The 16,299-nt window shown below is 41.1% G+C and overlaps 1 protein-coding gene across 4 annotated transcripts; it reads right to left on the bottom strand.

Annotated features, from left to right (window-relative positions):
• Positions 1-384: 384 nt before the first annotated feature.
• LOC119737477 (uncharacterized threonine-rich GPI-anchored glycoprotein PJ4664.02-like) lies at positions 385-16,283 on the bottom strand. 4 transcript variants are annotated; one of them, XM_038211873.1, is made up of 14 exons: positions 16,123-16,283; positions 14,005-15,098; positions 12,436-12,525; positions 10,686-10,851; positions 9,318-9,588; positions 8,293-8,437; positions 7,846-7,921; positions 6,739-6,995; positions 5,721-6,364; positions 5,246-5,636; positions 4,420-4,641; positions 3,605-3,780; positions 2,794-2,896; positions 385-2,138 (listed from the first exon to the last, which is right to left on the bottom strand). In XM_038211873.1, exons 3-14 carry the CDS (start codon positions 12,511-12,513, stop codon positions 1,995-1,997), a joined length of 2,673 nt encoding a protein of 890 aa, XP_038067801.1. In that variant the 5' UTR covers positions 12,514-12,525; positions 14,005-15,098; positions 16,123-16,283; the 3' UTR covers positions 385-1,994. The 4 variants fall into 4 exon arrangements, with proteins under 4 accessions (XP_038067801.1, XP_038067802.1, XP_038067799.1 ...); XM_038211874.1 differs by having other exon boundaries at positions 5,742-6,364; XM_038211871.1 differs by having other exon boundaries at positions 5,246-6,364.
• Positions 16,284-16,299: the final 16 nt, after the last annotated feature.

The raw sequence follows: 16,299 nt of genomic DNA, 5'->3' as shown, positions 1-16,299 counted from the left end.
TGCTTAAGACTGTAAAAAAATCTTACCGTTGCTTTCTCTCGACCTCCCATTGTCGCGCACAGAAATTTCTTACCAAATTCGATCACAGTGAAGTGCTTTCGATGGCCGATCGGAGCAGTCGACAAGTGCCACAAAGCTGGCCCCTGGTAGCCGTCGCCACATGCACGCATAGCTTCCATGCGACGTACATGTGTACACCAGCGAAGTACAACAGACGACTGTTTCATGTTTACAAAAATTACAACGAAAATGTGTGCTCCTGGCTGCAGTACACGCGCCTAAAAAATGCTTCAAATGTGCGGGTCTTTTCCAAAGGAAAGGACCCGAACTCACAAATTGCAGGGACTTTGACACCAAAAATAAACCACACTCTTCTGTCCAGGGTTTGAGACGGAAGGAAAAAGAGCCAAATTAGCGAAAAAAGTTTTATTTGGTTACAATAATCCGTCTTTTGGGAAAACATATCAATCATTGCAAAGGATTATTATTATTACACTGTACATAAACATCTGCCAAATGCAGAGTCTAGTATTGATGAGAAACTCTCTTCTTTGCTGTTATAGAAAAATTATACAGAATTTGTGCTCACACAACAACAAAAAATACCCAAAATCCCCTTTTCAAATTGGTGCCGACTTGGCAAAAAATATACACAAGCCAAAACAAAACATATAGCTTCTAAAAAATAAGAAAACAAGAAAGATTTGGTGATTTCCAACTTGACATGGGACGCAATATAGCATTGTCAGGGTTACGTAATGTCAAATGTCAGAAAATATCGAGAGGCGAATTGGAAAAATAATTTATGGCTAGAATTACTTATTCACAAGTTTTTTCCCTTATGTATTAATTTCGGGCGAAGGATTTAAGCTTATTAGCTGAATACACACACATTTTCATTGGGGTTTAACAAAAATTTCATTGAAACAGTAGTCTCTTTAAATAAATATAAATATAAGATTACAAGTACAAAAAAGCTATTTTTTCCCCTTGTGTTCCCCCAAAAGACATCTTTACAAACTCATGCCCGTGTAAGATAATTCAAAATCAAAACGTGGAATATTGGGGCTATTTTGTACAGGGTTTGAAACCAATAACAGGAAAGCAAAAAGAAAACACGAACATTTTTATTTTGGATCTTCAAAAGCAAAATAAAACTCCAAAAGTGAATCAACTGAATAAACAGCTTACAAAGAAATCAAAACAAGGCAAATCTGAATATAAATTATTTGATTCCGAATTTCCGATTGTAAAACTTGTTCTTAATTCCGACTATTTTTACCAGCCACTACATGTTCCGTAATTCCTTCAGTTATTTTCCTGAGATTTTTTTATTTTCTGTCTTTTCTGCAAATCATTTGCCAATTAAACATCAAAGCATAAATCACATCAGTCAACTTGAAAGCACACAAATTTGTGATGCGCTACAAAAGTTTATGAAATATATAAATTTAAAGGAAGGTCTCCCGAACACAAAAATGCACAAACTATCGAAGCCAAATGTTTACAAACAAGGGTATGCACGTGGAAGTTAACGACTTTAAATTTTACTGAATGTATTTTGCTCCGAGAAAAAAAAATTGTGGAGCAACTATGCAAAGAGATTAAAACAACAAAATGTGGTGCTGCAGAAATTTCAAGAGAATCATTTTCGGTCTCCTAAAAAAAAAAATCATCATAGGTACAAAATGCTATTGCAAAAGATACAAAAAACATTTGTGTCCTTAAAAGACAAACATTGCTTTTAAATTAGCTGAGGAGTTTTAGTTTCTCGCACTGTCTCCTTGCAGTTACAATATTCCCGAGAAAAGCAGGGTGCGTTTCTCAAACGTTGTGTATATCATGGCTCAATTTGGACACTTAACGGTACCAAAAGCTTTTCAAAGAGTGTCTCCACATTTCCATCTCAATATCTTCTCCAGCCGACGTTTTCAACTGATCCACAGAAAGTCCTCGTAGCGGAAACTACGCAGACGGTCACAAAGCGTAAACCCTCATCCCTGTTCGTCGTCCGAGGAGTCCGAGTCACTACTTGTGAGGCCGTCATCCAGACTAACTTGTTGGGCCATGGAGCAGATGGGTAGGCTGACGCTGTTCCAAGTCGCTGGGAGAGCTCTGGTCAAACCATTCTTCTTCACCTGGAAACAAGCAACAAAGTAAAAAACCAAATGACAGTGAACTTGGGTCGAACAATGGACCTTTCCTGCCTGTTAATCAAACACTGTGTATTGACCAATCAGATCACGACCTTTGGTCAGGTGACCAAATGGCTCAGTCAACTTGATCAGAACTAACTTTGGAAGCTGATCATTATGAAATAAGTGATCCGCGGATCGCATGTGTCGCCTTTTTCCGCGGTCGATCCCTATATGTTTTGTGTTCTAAAAAAAAAGGTCAAATTCTCTACATTTTGAAATGACCTCACATGACCCCTAGATGACCTTTGACCTCCAATTTTGGAAGAGTTGTGATGAACCCCCACCCAAGGATCACTCTATCGAAGTTACATTAAATCCATCAAATTCTGTAGACAAAGAAGCATTTGAAGCACATTTGAACAATGAACTCTAATGAACCCTACATGACCTTTAACCTCAGTAATCCGACGAAGAATTATGTCTTCCCACCCAAGGGTCGCTACACAAGTTACACAATTTTTTTGTAAGGTCGAGCTAACATGAGTTACAATGTACATCATTCTTTTAAGCAAGCAAGCCATATTCAAATCCCTGGACGTTTTGGTTGAAATTTCTATCTAGGTTTTCAGAAGAGCTTTTCTCTTGTCGGCTGTACCTGTTGAGATCGTTTCTTGAACTCTTTCAGTTCGTCTTCAGTCAGAGGGGCGTAACCTTCTTCATTGTCACTGTGCTCATGCCAACCCATCTCCTGTAACAGCCTGAGGTAAAAAAGAAAAGAAAAGAAAACCGTCTTTGAATCAAACCAAACAATCCTTGGATCAAAGCTTGAATGAAACAAATTACTATCAGCTTGGCAAAAATGATTCTCAAGATGCAAAACTGAGTTCTGAAGCTCATGTTACAACTGAATAGAACAAAAACAAGCTTGATCGGATCTGGGAAGCTGTTCATGCATGAGTCACGTGATTGTGCCATGAATCGCCTTTTGCGAGTTAGCCACGCCCCTTAGACAACCCATTTGTATATCATGTAATTGGACAATATTGCACAAGCTGCTTTGTTGCGATTCTAACGTGATTCTACCGCGATAGGTCAATTTCTGGAAGTAGTGTTTGAGTAAAAACAAATCAGGTTTTTGTCCCCAGTGACCCCATGATGACCTTTGACCCCAGTTTGGTCATGTGACATGTTGGGGCTGGGCTACTTGACAAAGTTTGGTTGAAATCGGTCAAAATATGGAGGAGCAGCCAATAGACAATGTCAATGTTTGTTACTAACAAACTAACGAAGAGACATGGTGATTTGTTAAGCTGCTACCCGCAGCTAAAAAAGGACAAGTGTTAATGGCCTTGCAACAAGGTCCCACAGACTACTACGCCTGTTGCACCTTGTCGCATCTGACAGGGTTAGGCCAGGGTTAGCTTTACTCCAGGCACTGCCTGGTTGTTTTCTGTTCCCTGTGGTACCTTTTCTCAGCTTCAAGACTGCTGGACATGTCCGGCACATCCTTGACTGGTGAGAAGACTGGGTAGAAGTTGGGGATGTTGTCCTCCTCAGAACCTTTTTCGAATGTAGTGAAGTCATGGTGGATGTCGATACCGTTGGTCTTGATGTCGTGGTGTTCTCTCTTCATTATCCTCTTCTATTGAACAAAAAAAGTAGATCTCATGTAAAAATTTTTGCAAATAATAGTGATTTTCACTGCATAGCATTTTTTCATCGTAAAGGGGCCATGCGATGAATTTTTCTTAGGAACACACACATGTATGGAAACTATTTGACATACCTTTTTGGTTAATTTTATTGGAAAGTGCACTTCTTTAAACATTTCAATCTTTAAAAATTTAAATATTTTCCAGACAACTGAGAGCGATGTTGCTGTGATGTCATAACAGGAAGACACTGTTCAGTTGAGGGGTTTTCTGATCAAATTGTTATTGCTTATTGAAAACATTTGTGAGGAAGATTTGCTCATTGGCTTGCTGCCATGTACTGACACAACGACAAAGAAAATTTACGACAACAAAATATCCATAATTTAAGCAATTTTTGTGCTGAATAGCATTGAGGTTTCTGCCCAAATAAAATAGCAGTTTTGAGATAAAAATGAAAAAGGCACCAAAATACCCTTAAAAATAGCAAAACGAAAGGCAAGACCAACCGTCACCGACTACTGTGCATTACATGAAAGTAAGACCACAATTCATTTTTTATCGAAGTTGCTCGGATTTACTACTTGTGCCTTGCGCAATTTTTTTGTCTGAAAAAAAACACCACTCACTGGTTGTGTTGTGGGTCCATTCATCTTGAAATTTGCGTCGTTCTCTCTCAGGTTCTCTTCGTTGTTCTGAGTGACCTCTTTGGAGAGATCACCGATGCTTGAACGCCGAAGTTTGTTCAGGAAGACCAGCTTGTCTCCTTTCTTGGGTTTGGGTGTGGTGGGACTCGGGCAGGGCATTTCTAAGGGAGCGGTGGGGGTGGGTAACGGGGAGTTGGAGGGGGGCTACAGTCAAAAGGAAACACAGGAAAAACAGGTATTTAATGGTGGAGATCTGTGAAACTAGTTCTTGGCAAGGATCTTGGTATAACAGGTCTACGAGACCAGAAATTGTTAATCCATTAGCACATAACAATGGAGTGTCATGGCCTAGTGGTTAAGAGCACCACATCGGACTCATGTTCTGGTGTTTCACAGGCAGCAGAGTGTGGGTTTGAGCCCGGGTCTGGACACTTATGCCCTGAAGCAAGGCACTTAACCATTATTGCTTCATCCTTCGGATGGGACGTAAAGCCGTAGGTCCCATGTGTTGTGTATTGCAATACACGTAAAACAACCCAGTAACACTCATCGCTAAGATAAGGGGTTTGCCCCAGAGTTTCTGGCCTCCTACTAAAACTCCCTTGCGGAGTCTTTTGGAGAAGAACCAACCAAGATAACCACTCAACCACCCAGCTTGTCGGAGCAAGCTTGTAAAGTTTTCTCACATTTCATCAGAAATCACAATACTTAAGTAATTACCATGTTTGAGCTGAGATTTTAGGCTTATTGCAAGAAATTTCTGAAAAGTTTTCCAAAATGTCTCAATTGAGCACTAGGAAGTACTTACCTCTTTAGTAAGTAGTTTCATTGTGGATGTGTGGACAGGGGTGACAGACTTCTCCTTCCTGCTGTTCAAAGACCCAGCTGGCCCGGAACGGAGACTGACCGGCACAGTGCCGCTGGTACCCGTCGGTGCCGGTATCTGTCTGTTGATGATGGTCATAGAGGGTCGAGTGGAAGACACGGGAGAGGGCCGACCGAATACAGGAGCTGATCGGCCCACAACAGGGGTTGGTCGATTCAGGGATATGGCCAGGCGGGTAGCAGAAGGGTTTTGCTTGCTGTTGAGGGTCGATGACATGTTGGTGATAGATGTGGGCTTGGTTGGGGTGAGCGTTGACATATTGGTTATAGATACGGGCTTGGCTGGGGTGAGCGTTGCCATATTGATGATGGATGTGGGCTTGGCTGGGTTGGATGTGGGCTTGGCTGGGGTGAATGTGGGCTTGGCTGGGGTGAATGTGGGCTTCGCTGGGTTGGATGTGGGCTTGGCTGGGTTGGATGTGGGCTTGGCTGGGTTGGATGTGGGCTTGGCTGGGTTGAATGTTGACGACATGTTGGTGATAGAGGTTGGCTTGGAAGAAGACTGAGTCGAGGATTTGGAGACTGGGGTCTTGGAAGGGGTGACTGATGAAGAAGCTTTTGTAGTTGATGTTGGTTTGTTGGTAGTCGTGGACACTGGAGCGTCACTGATGGGTTTGGGCGAGGGTTGTTCATTCTTGCTGGATTCTTTTACGACAGGTTCTGATGCGATGCTAGTGGAAGTCACTCTGGGCGAAGACGAATCAGCGCTGCTAGCTGCCTTGCCGACATCAGCCGTGACTTGAGCGGCTTCTTGCAAAGCTGAACTAGAAGAAACGACCGAGGGTCTTGAAGCAGGACTTGCTGGTTTGCTGACTGGCGATTTGCTGATAGGGGCTTTGCTGATTAGCGCTTTTGGGGTCGATGATGTGTTACTTTGTACCTTGACAGGCAAAGGGTTGATATCTGTGGGCGTGGATCTATTCAGGATAGGGACCGGTGATAGCTTGCTAGGGACCGGCGATGGCTTGCTGGGTACCGGCGAGATTCGGCTGGATGGCACGGGAGCTGATCGGATTGCTGAATCTTTACTCCGCGAGGAAACCTTTTAATGAACCAAACAAGCAAATACGAGTCATAACCAATTTACCAAACCATGATCAGCTCATATCTGCATAACAAATTTGGAAAAGTTTACGATGTTGGCCCTGAAATGACAACAACCAGCCAGTCTAAGTTTTGCTTCAAATTAGAGAAACTTTGATGAAAAAAATTAACTGACAAAGTATAGTGCTTGGATTGGAAAACCCACACAGTAAACAGCGGTATTATATTTAGTATGTTGCCCCTAGATAAGAAAAAGCCACACATATTTATTGGGATTGAGAAAAAAAAGTTCGAGAAAAATAGTTTTTAAACTTTTTGGAATTTTTCAACAAGTGGCAGGAGACCTTTTTAAAAAACTTTTTTGACACTTACCATGGGAGTAACCGACGTCATAGATTTCAACACAACACTGGAGCTCCCGTTGGAGGAAACCAGAAGCTTGGATGTCTGGCCGGATGACCCATTCTGACCTATAACCTTTGACCCTACAGGAGGGTCTACAGTCGACGTGGATGATGGTGCGATGGTGCGAGGGGTGGACTTGGTTTCAGAGGCGCTTGGGATAGATTTCTTTATCAGCTGCAGTTTCCGTCCACTGATGACTTTGGTATTAGTTCCTGGGGGTTTTTCTAAGGAAAAAAAAACAAGATTATTTTGTTGAAAAAAAAAGTAGTTTTAAGGTCAAAAGTTAACTGCTTTAGAAGTCTTTGCTTGATCTTGTAACTAAGGTTCTTTCTAAAGTTCTTCTAAAAATTCTTCCGGCAATATGCCCAATTGGGCTTCAAAACGCATTTTAAACGAAATGATATTAAATGGAAAGAGCATTTAAAAGTAGAATATACACGTCCACATAAACATCCTTTAAAAACTGGACGTTTTGTTTGTTATTCGGTGTTCACAATTTTGTCAGGAAAAATTGTTATATAATCATTATATAGTCTGGCGCATCCCATTCAACCGTTAACAATTTATGAAATACAATCATCGAAGACGACAAAAATGGCTACCTTGCGAATAAGGTCCACTGGACCCACATAAGGCCTTCCAAAAACAGGACGCTACAAAGCCAGATGTACGCAACACAAAGCAACCCTCACTCAAAGGTTGCTTTAGCAACAGAAATTACCAATCTCCTCTTTCCGCATTTTTAAGAGTTACTTAGGGCCCCCCCCCCCCCCAAAAGTTCTGCTTCCAATTACATGGCATTTGAAAATAGAGTAGGTAGGAAGGGAATTTTTTTGGGGGGGGGGCAATTTTTTTGTGTACGATCATATGGAGGTGTCTGCGTGTAATCAAGGGTAAAAGGTAGTAATTGATGATTTTCTAGGTTTTTCCTAATTCCCCCCCCCCCCCCCAAAAAATAAAATTAGAGTAGGGGTGTCAAAATAGGGTAGGTAGGGTAACCGGAAGCAGAACTTATTTCTACATGCTGTTGAAGCAGATGTGCAGAGCTCACCCAATACCATACCATTCACTTACCCCAAGCTCCAGATGGAATACTCTTCTTTATTGTTGCACTTGTTTCTACGTCGTCACCAGTGCCAGATAGGGAAGGCTGATGGGAAAAGTTAGGGTGAATGTTACTGTAATGTGATCTAGTCTCGGGCAGGACAATGCACGCTTCCTGAATTCTCTAAAATTTTGCCCTTCACAGGTACTTTTTTTTAACTTCAACTTTAATTCGCCCAAACCTTCATGTAGTTAAACAAAAGGGGAAATACAAGTGTTTAAGTTTAGTCCATCACAAGTCCTCACAACTTCTCACAAGTCATCCAGTCTCAAGTCCGTGATAAGACTTGTGATGAACGTGGCATTGACTTGGCAACAGCAACAGAAAGAGCAAGAGTCAATACATCTCAAAGAAACAATGATAAGTCTGGAGTACTGTAAGATTAACACGGCACCCTCTATTGGTGGAATACTTACAAAGTCCTGATTGGATAAGGCACTCTTGGTATCGCTTTCCTTCCCCGCGTCGTCTGCTCCCTCCCCCTGCCCCTCCTCTTTAGTGGGCGTGTCATTGCTGTGATCCTCTAGCTCCGAATATCCACTCTTGGGTCCAGAGTTATACCTGGGTGATACAAACCACAAGGAACGTTAACCCTAACCCTGCAATGGGTATTTTGTCCGGACCCTGCTGTATCCGTCAATGTACATAGAGCTGTTTAAGAAATTTGCTAACCACACTGTATTTAGACAGCACTGGTTACCAGCAAAATTTTCACACAAATGATACGGCACAAGGCTGGGTCTTAAGCTGATTTTGCTTAGCCCACAAATTTGCTGAGAACTACTCTCTGCTTAATTTGAATTTGGGCACCGGATTTAACAACTGCATCTGTAGAATACTGTGCAAACTCCTTTAGTAGGATATCCCGCACAGTATGTTTATGCCCATGACCAACCATTGTTTTTAACACTACACGCTCGGCACTTTCCTTTGAGACTAGGAGATAAAATTCCACAGATTTGTTTTGACAGGAATCAAGCTCAGATATCCCGCATACTTGTGCAGGGAAGCAAGCTTTGAAAGCGGGATGAACAAACCGATAAATAAATTTGTCCAGGTACACATAAATGACAAACTATAGGGCTCGTTTAATGATGGCCATCTCTGTAGGAGGACTGCAACTGCGTATTTTATGCAATCAAGCATGCATTGCGAAGTGTTGAAAATGCTCCAAACACGCGCGCTTGTTGCTCGTTGCGCTTGTTGCTCGAAATGTCTTCGAACGCAGCGGATACGCCTATGCAAGTTGATGCTCGAAATGCCGATGCACGTGGATGGTATGTAGGAAATGACGTCATTTGAACGAGACCTATACATGTACTGGGTTTCAAACTGTTTTTCAAGTTTGAAACAGATGTCCTCGCTTCAGTGGGACTTAACCAACAATGTCCTGCTCACTCTTGAAGATGTCTAAATTTCAAGCAGTCAATTCTTTCTTTACCTCTGTCGTCCTGTTCCAGCCGGCTTCCCCTGTTGGTACGGCCCTCTGCTTGAGGCAAACCCGTTGCCGTCAAAGCGCCCGTTGTTGGAGTACTGCTGATGACCGTTGCGGGGTACCGAGTTACCCCGGCGGGGGTAGCCTGACGTCCCGCAGGTACCACTGGAGTTACCGTTGAACTGGGAGAGGTTCCAATGGGTAGTGGGGTCCGGATCCCAAGGCAGAGAATCCACCGAGTGGTGACGGTTGTTTGCATTGGAGTATTGGCGATTCTCTGCAAATTGTGAAACAAGTTTATTTATTACAGGTGTTTTTTTTAATTCAAAGTAAGGCCAAAAAAATAAAATACCTCGGTCTCTGGTCAGCGCGCGTCGATTTTAATTCTGCGCGTCAACCTTTTTTTCTTCTTCAAATTAACAAGGAAGCTACAACAGCGCCCTCTATTGCCGCACCTCCTCAAATTTTTGTACCAAGGAGCACCAAGGAATGGGGAAATTGCACCAAGGCAAATGATAAAGGGCACCAAGGCAAATTATGGAGGACACAAATGTATAATGAGGACACAAAAAGCAAAATACATGTAGTACCCACCTTGTCTGTACAATTCAAGGTTGAAAAAAAAAAAAAAACACCAAAAAAAACATATAAAAAAAACGTGTCGCCGCATCAATTCCAGAACTTCGGTCTGACCAGAGACCGATTATTTTTTTTTTTGGCCTAACAGTTATTTAATTAATAGTCAAATTAATCCACTAGTCCCTATACCCCCAAATTTACCCCCATGCCCCCCCCCCCCCCTATTAGTATACCATCCAAAACGGCCTTGTCTATTACTTACTGAATAAGCAAAAAACAAACATGAGAATCAAGATGATTTTAAACTTGAAGGAAAGAGACAGTTTGCATTCAATAAATGACAGACAACAAATGACAAGTAACACAGTGCTACATTTTTAACGATATTAACCAGTAGACTGAATCGGAGAAATGTTTCACAGACTAAAGAGACAATTCAGGAGAAAAAAAATTGACAATTTTGGGATAATCTTTTAATGAGTTCCAAGCAAACATACGTATTCAAAGTTTTCAGCAATTCCAGTAATAGAACATATGTTCATGTTATTTATTTCCTTGGACATTATTCTTTGTATTTCATTATCTTATTGTGGTTTTTTCTCGTGTGTCCTAGATCGTATTTGGGCCCAATTATTTGGGTTTATCCGTAAAAAAAAAAAAAAAAAAATACATACCTTCCAATTTGAAAACTTTTGAGTTTTGAATAAAAGTCTTAAAAATAAAATTAGGTTTTGCCCTTCACCGACGTTTAAACACTGTCAAAAAAAAAATTCCACCTTATAATAAAAGACTTACCATCTCTGCCTCTGAAGCCAGACTGGTCGTGAGTTGGCGATCTACCGTAGCCATATTGTGAGTCTGTGGAGTAGTGTCTTGATTTGTATCTGTCCGGGTGTTCGTCCGGGGGTCCTGGTCTGCCACCGTGGCCGCTGTAGTTTACAAGTGGTGGCTTGGATGACTGCTGGGGGATTGACAATGTTAAATGAGGAATTTAATAATAAAAGGGAACACTGGGGTCTCAAAGGATATATTTGCCTGACAGTGACAGTGCTGTGTTCCAGTCCATTACAAGTCTAGTCAAAAGTATATCACAAGTGGGTCCAAAAGTGTGACCTTTTTTGGTGTCCCTGTTACCCCTGACCTGTGTGATTTGCCATTCAAGTATCATTAAAATTGACTTCACACTAATTTTTATTTGTTTGGCAGTACTGTGCTTTACATAATCACTCTTGGAGATAGAACACATTAGCCCTAACCGCCCCGAGTTCTTCAAAATCCTCTTTGCCAAAGTGGAGGAATTTGGAGGATTGAGGTTACATGGCAAAAGTGCGTTACTGATTTCGTAGAATGCACTTTGTCAAGGTCTTGGGCCGGATCTTGTGTTGTTTTTGCTCAGCCAAACATAAATATAGGCCTGGATTAGACTTTAAATCCTCCGTACTGCTCCAGGATGTCACTGGCCAAGCCTCAACATATCGACAGTCACTGCCGCAGGATTTGGCAGGATTCAGGCAGTGGTCCCCTCTCCATGGACCATATTCAAGAAATAATGGAGGAATTTGCAGGATTTTTCCATAAGGCCAATTGGAGGATTTTGCAGGATTGAGGCTACATCCTAGCAAAAGGGCCTAGGGAGTTAGGGTAAAAGCATGTGTCCTGAATTACAAACTCCTATACATGCCAGATGCAACAGGGACACAAAAAATTGGACCCCAAATTTATGGAATGACCCAAGTCATTTCACAAATCATATCAACAAGTCCAGTCACAAGTAACAGGGAATGAACGATAACAAAGGAATGCTTTTGTCATAGTTCATTTGCATAGTTTGAGACTTGTCTTGAAGGACTTGTGATGAACATGTAGGGACTTGTCATGGACTAACAAGGATGAAATGTGCTGCTACGATTTAACCCTAACTCCCTAGCGTCTTTTACTAGGAACTGGACCAAGTCCATCAAAATCCATCCATCACTGTGCGTCCATAACAAAACTGTACCTGACATAATGCAATCCACCACTGATGCACTGGTTGACATTCATGGACTTGCTACACATGGCTTTTATCACAATAGCAGTGCAGGAAGCTAGGCAAAATTAATTGGATACCCCCAGCACTGCTTCAGGCCATTAGACCCAAGTCCGTCATTCTCCATCAATATTTAGTCACCCCAGGCCTTCTGGAACGTGTCCCCCAAAACCCACCAAAATGGGGGGATGGATTTTGATGGAGTTGGGGTGGTAAGGGTTGAAAGGGGTAGAACTGATGCCAAAAATTGACAGATTAGCTCTCTTAAAAAAAGAAAGTAGTGTCGATTTTTTTTTAATGCAGATGAATTTACAAATACCGAAGAATATTTTCATTTCATTTCATTTCAAATTGGTTTATTATAAAGCATCATGAATCGCAGCCAAGGGCTGAATTGCACATGATTTACATTTTCGTTTTAACAGCTAAAGAAAATTACAATTACATATATTATAATTATATCTGAAGAACATCTACAACTATGGCTGAATAATACTACAAATGCCGAGTACTGACCTGTTGGTGTGAGGGGATCTTGAGCCAAGCGGGAGCGAAGTCATGCTCAGGAGGGTTGGCCATGTCAGCCAATACCATATCATACTGCCCCTGGAAAAGTCCATAATTATAACATGTCAATACCGATCATCAGACAACAGTAAACTCAAGGAACAGTTAGCCAAGTTGCTCTGTGGTTGCTCTGTGTCCTCGGGACACATAGCACCCGAGGCGAAAATGTCATATCCTACATCACAGCAGTCAACAATTGTTAATTATTACCATAGAGCTGTATTAAATTACTAGAGCGCTAACTCGTCATTCTGCGCGCGGAGACGCTTTGAAGCCGTCCTGGGCGCAGACATTTTGAATTCATGTGCGTGTTTGTAGAACATAATAAAATTAGATGGAGTGAATTTTGAAAGTGTACTCTACATGCAATGCGCAAGTAGAACATACGCAAACAACTTAAGCGCGTCACTGACGGTTAAAAAAAACGTGATGGCAAAAAGTATCTGCAGCGAATATGCACACGCGTTGCGCTGTTTGCGTAGAGCAAAATGACACGCTCATTTGCTGATCGTGCGTTTCGGTTTTGGGCGTTGCCGTATTAGCTTCGATAACGCACCGGTATGGAATACAAACGCAGATATGCAAATAGCCGTACAAAAGCCGGACAAAATTTCCATAGATCTCCATAGGTTTGTGCACAAACATGGATGTGCCCAGCAGGCATTACTTTGTACACGAAGTTAGCGCTCTAGTAATTTAATATAGCTCTTTGATTATTACATAACTGTCGTAGCATTTTGACAACAACCCAAATATCCGACATATGCCAAAATGCATCAGTGAGCAACAAACAAAAGGCTACACTAAGCAAAATGGGTCTCCAACACTTTGGAGCAACCTTTAACTTGTTAAAAGAAAGTGTAACTGTCATTTTTGAAACTGGCGTCATATCAGCACATGGGCAATTGGAATCAGCAAATGTCATTCAAGTTTCAATTTCTATTCTTGGGCAATTCCAGCTTTATGTTATGTAATAGACAAGCTCAATGAATAAACCTGAAAATGTTTTTTCATTTCCACATGTTATTATACCCATCATATCTAGTAACGGTCAAGGAAATCACAGACCAGGAGTTCTGCATCACATCTCTGAATCATTAACCCTAACCCTCCTCAATCCTCCAAAATCCTCCTTGTAGTTTTGGAGGATTTTGGAGGATTGAGGCTGAAAGGTATTTTTCAGAAAAGGATTTTGAAGGATTGAGGCTGAATGGTATTTTTCAGAAAAGGATTTTGGAGGATTGAGGCTGAATGGTATTTTGAGGCAGGCCTGTCTGACGATTTTGAAGGATTGAGGGGCTGTGTACCCTTCATTTAAACACAAGTGCAACATTTTTGGATGAGGATTTTAGAGGATTGAGGATGAATACATTTTGAGGCAGGACTGTCTGAAAATGTTGAAGAATTTAGGCGCTGTTGTAAAATTTTGGAGGATTTTGAAAGATTGAGGATGGTTCCTAGCAAAAAGGCCTAGGGGGTTAGGGTTAAAATATAAATGAGACAATTCAGAGCACATACCTCCTGACTTGGGCAGACAATGAAGGCGGATCGCGTTCACTGTCTTGCAGGCACTTGCTGTGTCTTCAATGCGTCCTCCCCCGTGCATAAAACGCTAAAAGTCTTTGATCTAAAATCTCTTGGCTGGACCAGTGTCGAGCGTGTATCGCGGGCTACCTGGCCATCTTAAAAACCGTCGCTGCTTACTGTCCCAAATCAGATGGGTCCACCTCAAAATGCAGCTTGGCGTTGTCGAAGGTAACTATGCAGTTCTGCCAACTGTCTGGGCTTACGCTTTCTTAGCAAGGCACTTTGGATGTGGTTCTTAGTCTCAGTCTAACCCTACGCGAGCTGTTATAAAAGCCACTCGACCATTTTACTGCTTTCCAGTACAAACTTTTGAAGCAAACAAAACAATTTTTTTTTCTCTACATCGCAGAATGGACTTCAGACTTTCATGCGCAAAAACACTGAACTTTTTTTGTTAGTGCACCATTTTGGAAACTTTGTTACGAGCTACAAAACTGTAATATTGCCATTACTTTTTTTTCGTTTGGGAAACAGAGCATAGAAAATAACAAATGAAAGACCCAAAAACCTTTTGCATAAAAAAACCGAATATAGCACAAAATCACCACCAAAAAATGAAATGAAAACAACTTTACTTATGGAAGCACAGAAAGCTTGGCTTGTATTTTTGGAAGACAATAAAAAAAAAGTTAGATGTCACATTGCGATCGCCAGCAGTGGTAAAACTATTGTTGGAACCTGAAAAACGATATGGAAATTCCACTAGCTTTGAATGTAGTTTAAGTAAAGGTGACTCCTTCCTTTATGCAGTCATGGTGTGTGTATCGACTGATGGTGCATGCTTTGAACTTTGAAGACTTTCAAAACCAACTCTTGCAGATATGGATAGCTGGCAGTATCTTTTTATGCACTCCACACAAAAGTAGCCGTTTCAGATTGATATGTTGTCGCTTTATCTAAGCCGGAGGAACAATGTAACTCCCTTGCACATATCTCGTTGTCGTTTTTTTTTTTCAATGGAGGCGCCTCAACTTGTAATGTCACACCAACATGGCTCTTGGATCCGAGTCAGGAGTAAATAACAGCTGTTGAAAAAGAAAAAGTGAGCATGTCCAACAATCACAAATATTGTGTAAATGATAACTTAAACTGGATTTTTTTTGTACATTTTAGGAAGACTATTTTTCTCGTGAAAATGAGCAATTCTGAAAGTGTGAAACTGAAAAGTATCCGGTCTATATCAGATACTGAGACTGCAAGTGCCAAACTTGGTTCTTAGTTTTGGTTTTCGTCTCATTAGACTCGAGGTAACTTTACTCTTTAGATTGCAACTTTTGTAAGAGTCAGTTAAAAAAAAAAAAAAGATTTTTAACTGAACACTTAATAAAGTTCTATTTTTAAAAATCTTTCCTCACCATTCTGACCATGTACAAAAACATGTCGAACTTTGTCAAATTTTGATTTTCACATCTAGGCTTAGTTCGCAGTTTATTTGGCTTAAGAAGCATACTCACCCTCTTAATAGGCTAATTAGAAAGTGCTGCCTTTTTCAGAAATTTCATGTTGAAATTTTTATACACACACGTGTGCAAACAAATCTGGAAATTTCACGAAAAATAGACATCTGAAAAAGGCAGCACTTTCCGATTAGCCTATAAAGAGGGTGATTATACTTCTAAAGCAAAAATAAACTACAAACTAAGCCTAAAAGTAAATGTGAAAATCAAAATTTGACAAAGTTTGACATGTTTTTGAACATGGTCATGATGGTCATGATGGTATGATGGTGGAAGTGTGGCCTTTATTTACGGAGGACAGGTAGGTAAATTGGCCACATTTAAGGGGCTAGCCCTAGAAGTAAGTCCGTCATAATTCATGCATTTATAAACGATCCCATTCGCGTTGATTGTCGAGTTCAGCATGTTCCGCGTCGTTAAAAAGTCGCCTACAGCTACGACGTGACGGAGTTACATGACTCTTCACTGTGTCATGACTGTCGCACACATTGTCAATGCAATGATGCATGTCGTTGAAAAAGTTGTTGAAATTTCGGCTCAAAAAAGGACGTCATCACCGAAACATTGATAGATAAAGGAATCAAATACTTACATAGAAACACTCGTTCCAAAATGACAACGTGATCATGGCAATCCATTCGCAGAATTTTTCCGACAATCTTCCTGAAAATTGTCAACAAGTTTCACAACTTTACAAAATTTACAGTAATTTTTCAACATGGAGGCTCTGATCAACTTCTCGTCAATTATCGTTGTAAGTGGATTATCT

Source organism: Patiria miniata, unplaced genomic scaffold (genome assembly GCF_015706575.1).
Source record: "Patiria miniata isolate m_02_andy unplaced genomic scaffold, ASM1570657v1 HiC_scaffold_3, whole genome shotgun sequence".
NCBI lineage: Eukaryota > Metazoa > Echinodermata > Asteroidea > Valvatida > Asterinidae > Patiria > Patiria miniata.
This window is presented reverse-complemented; position numbering and strand designations above follow the sequence as displayed.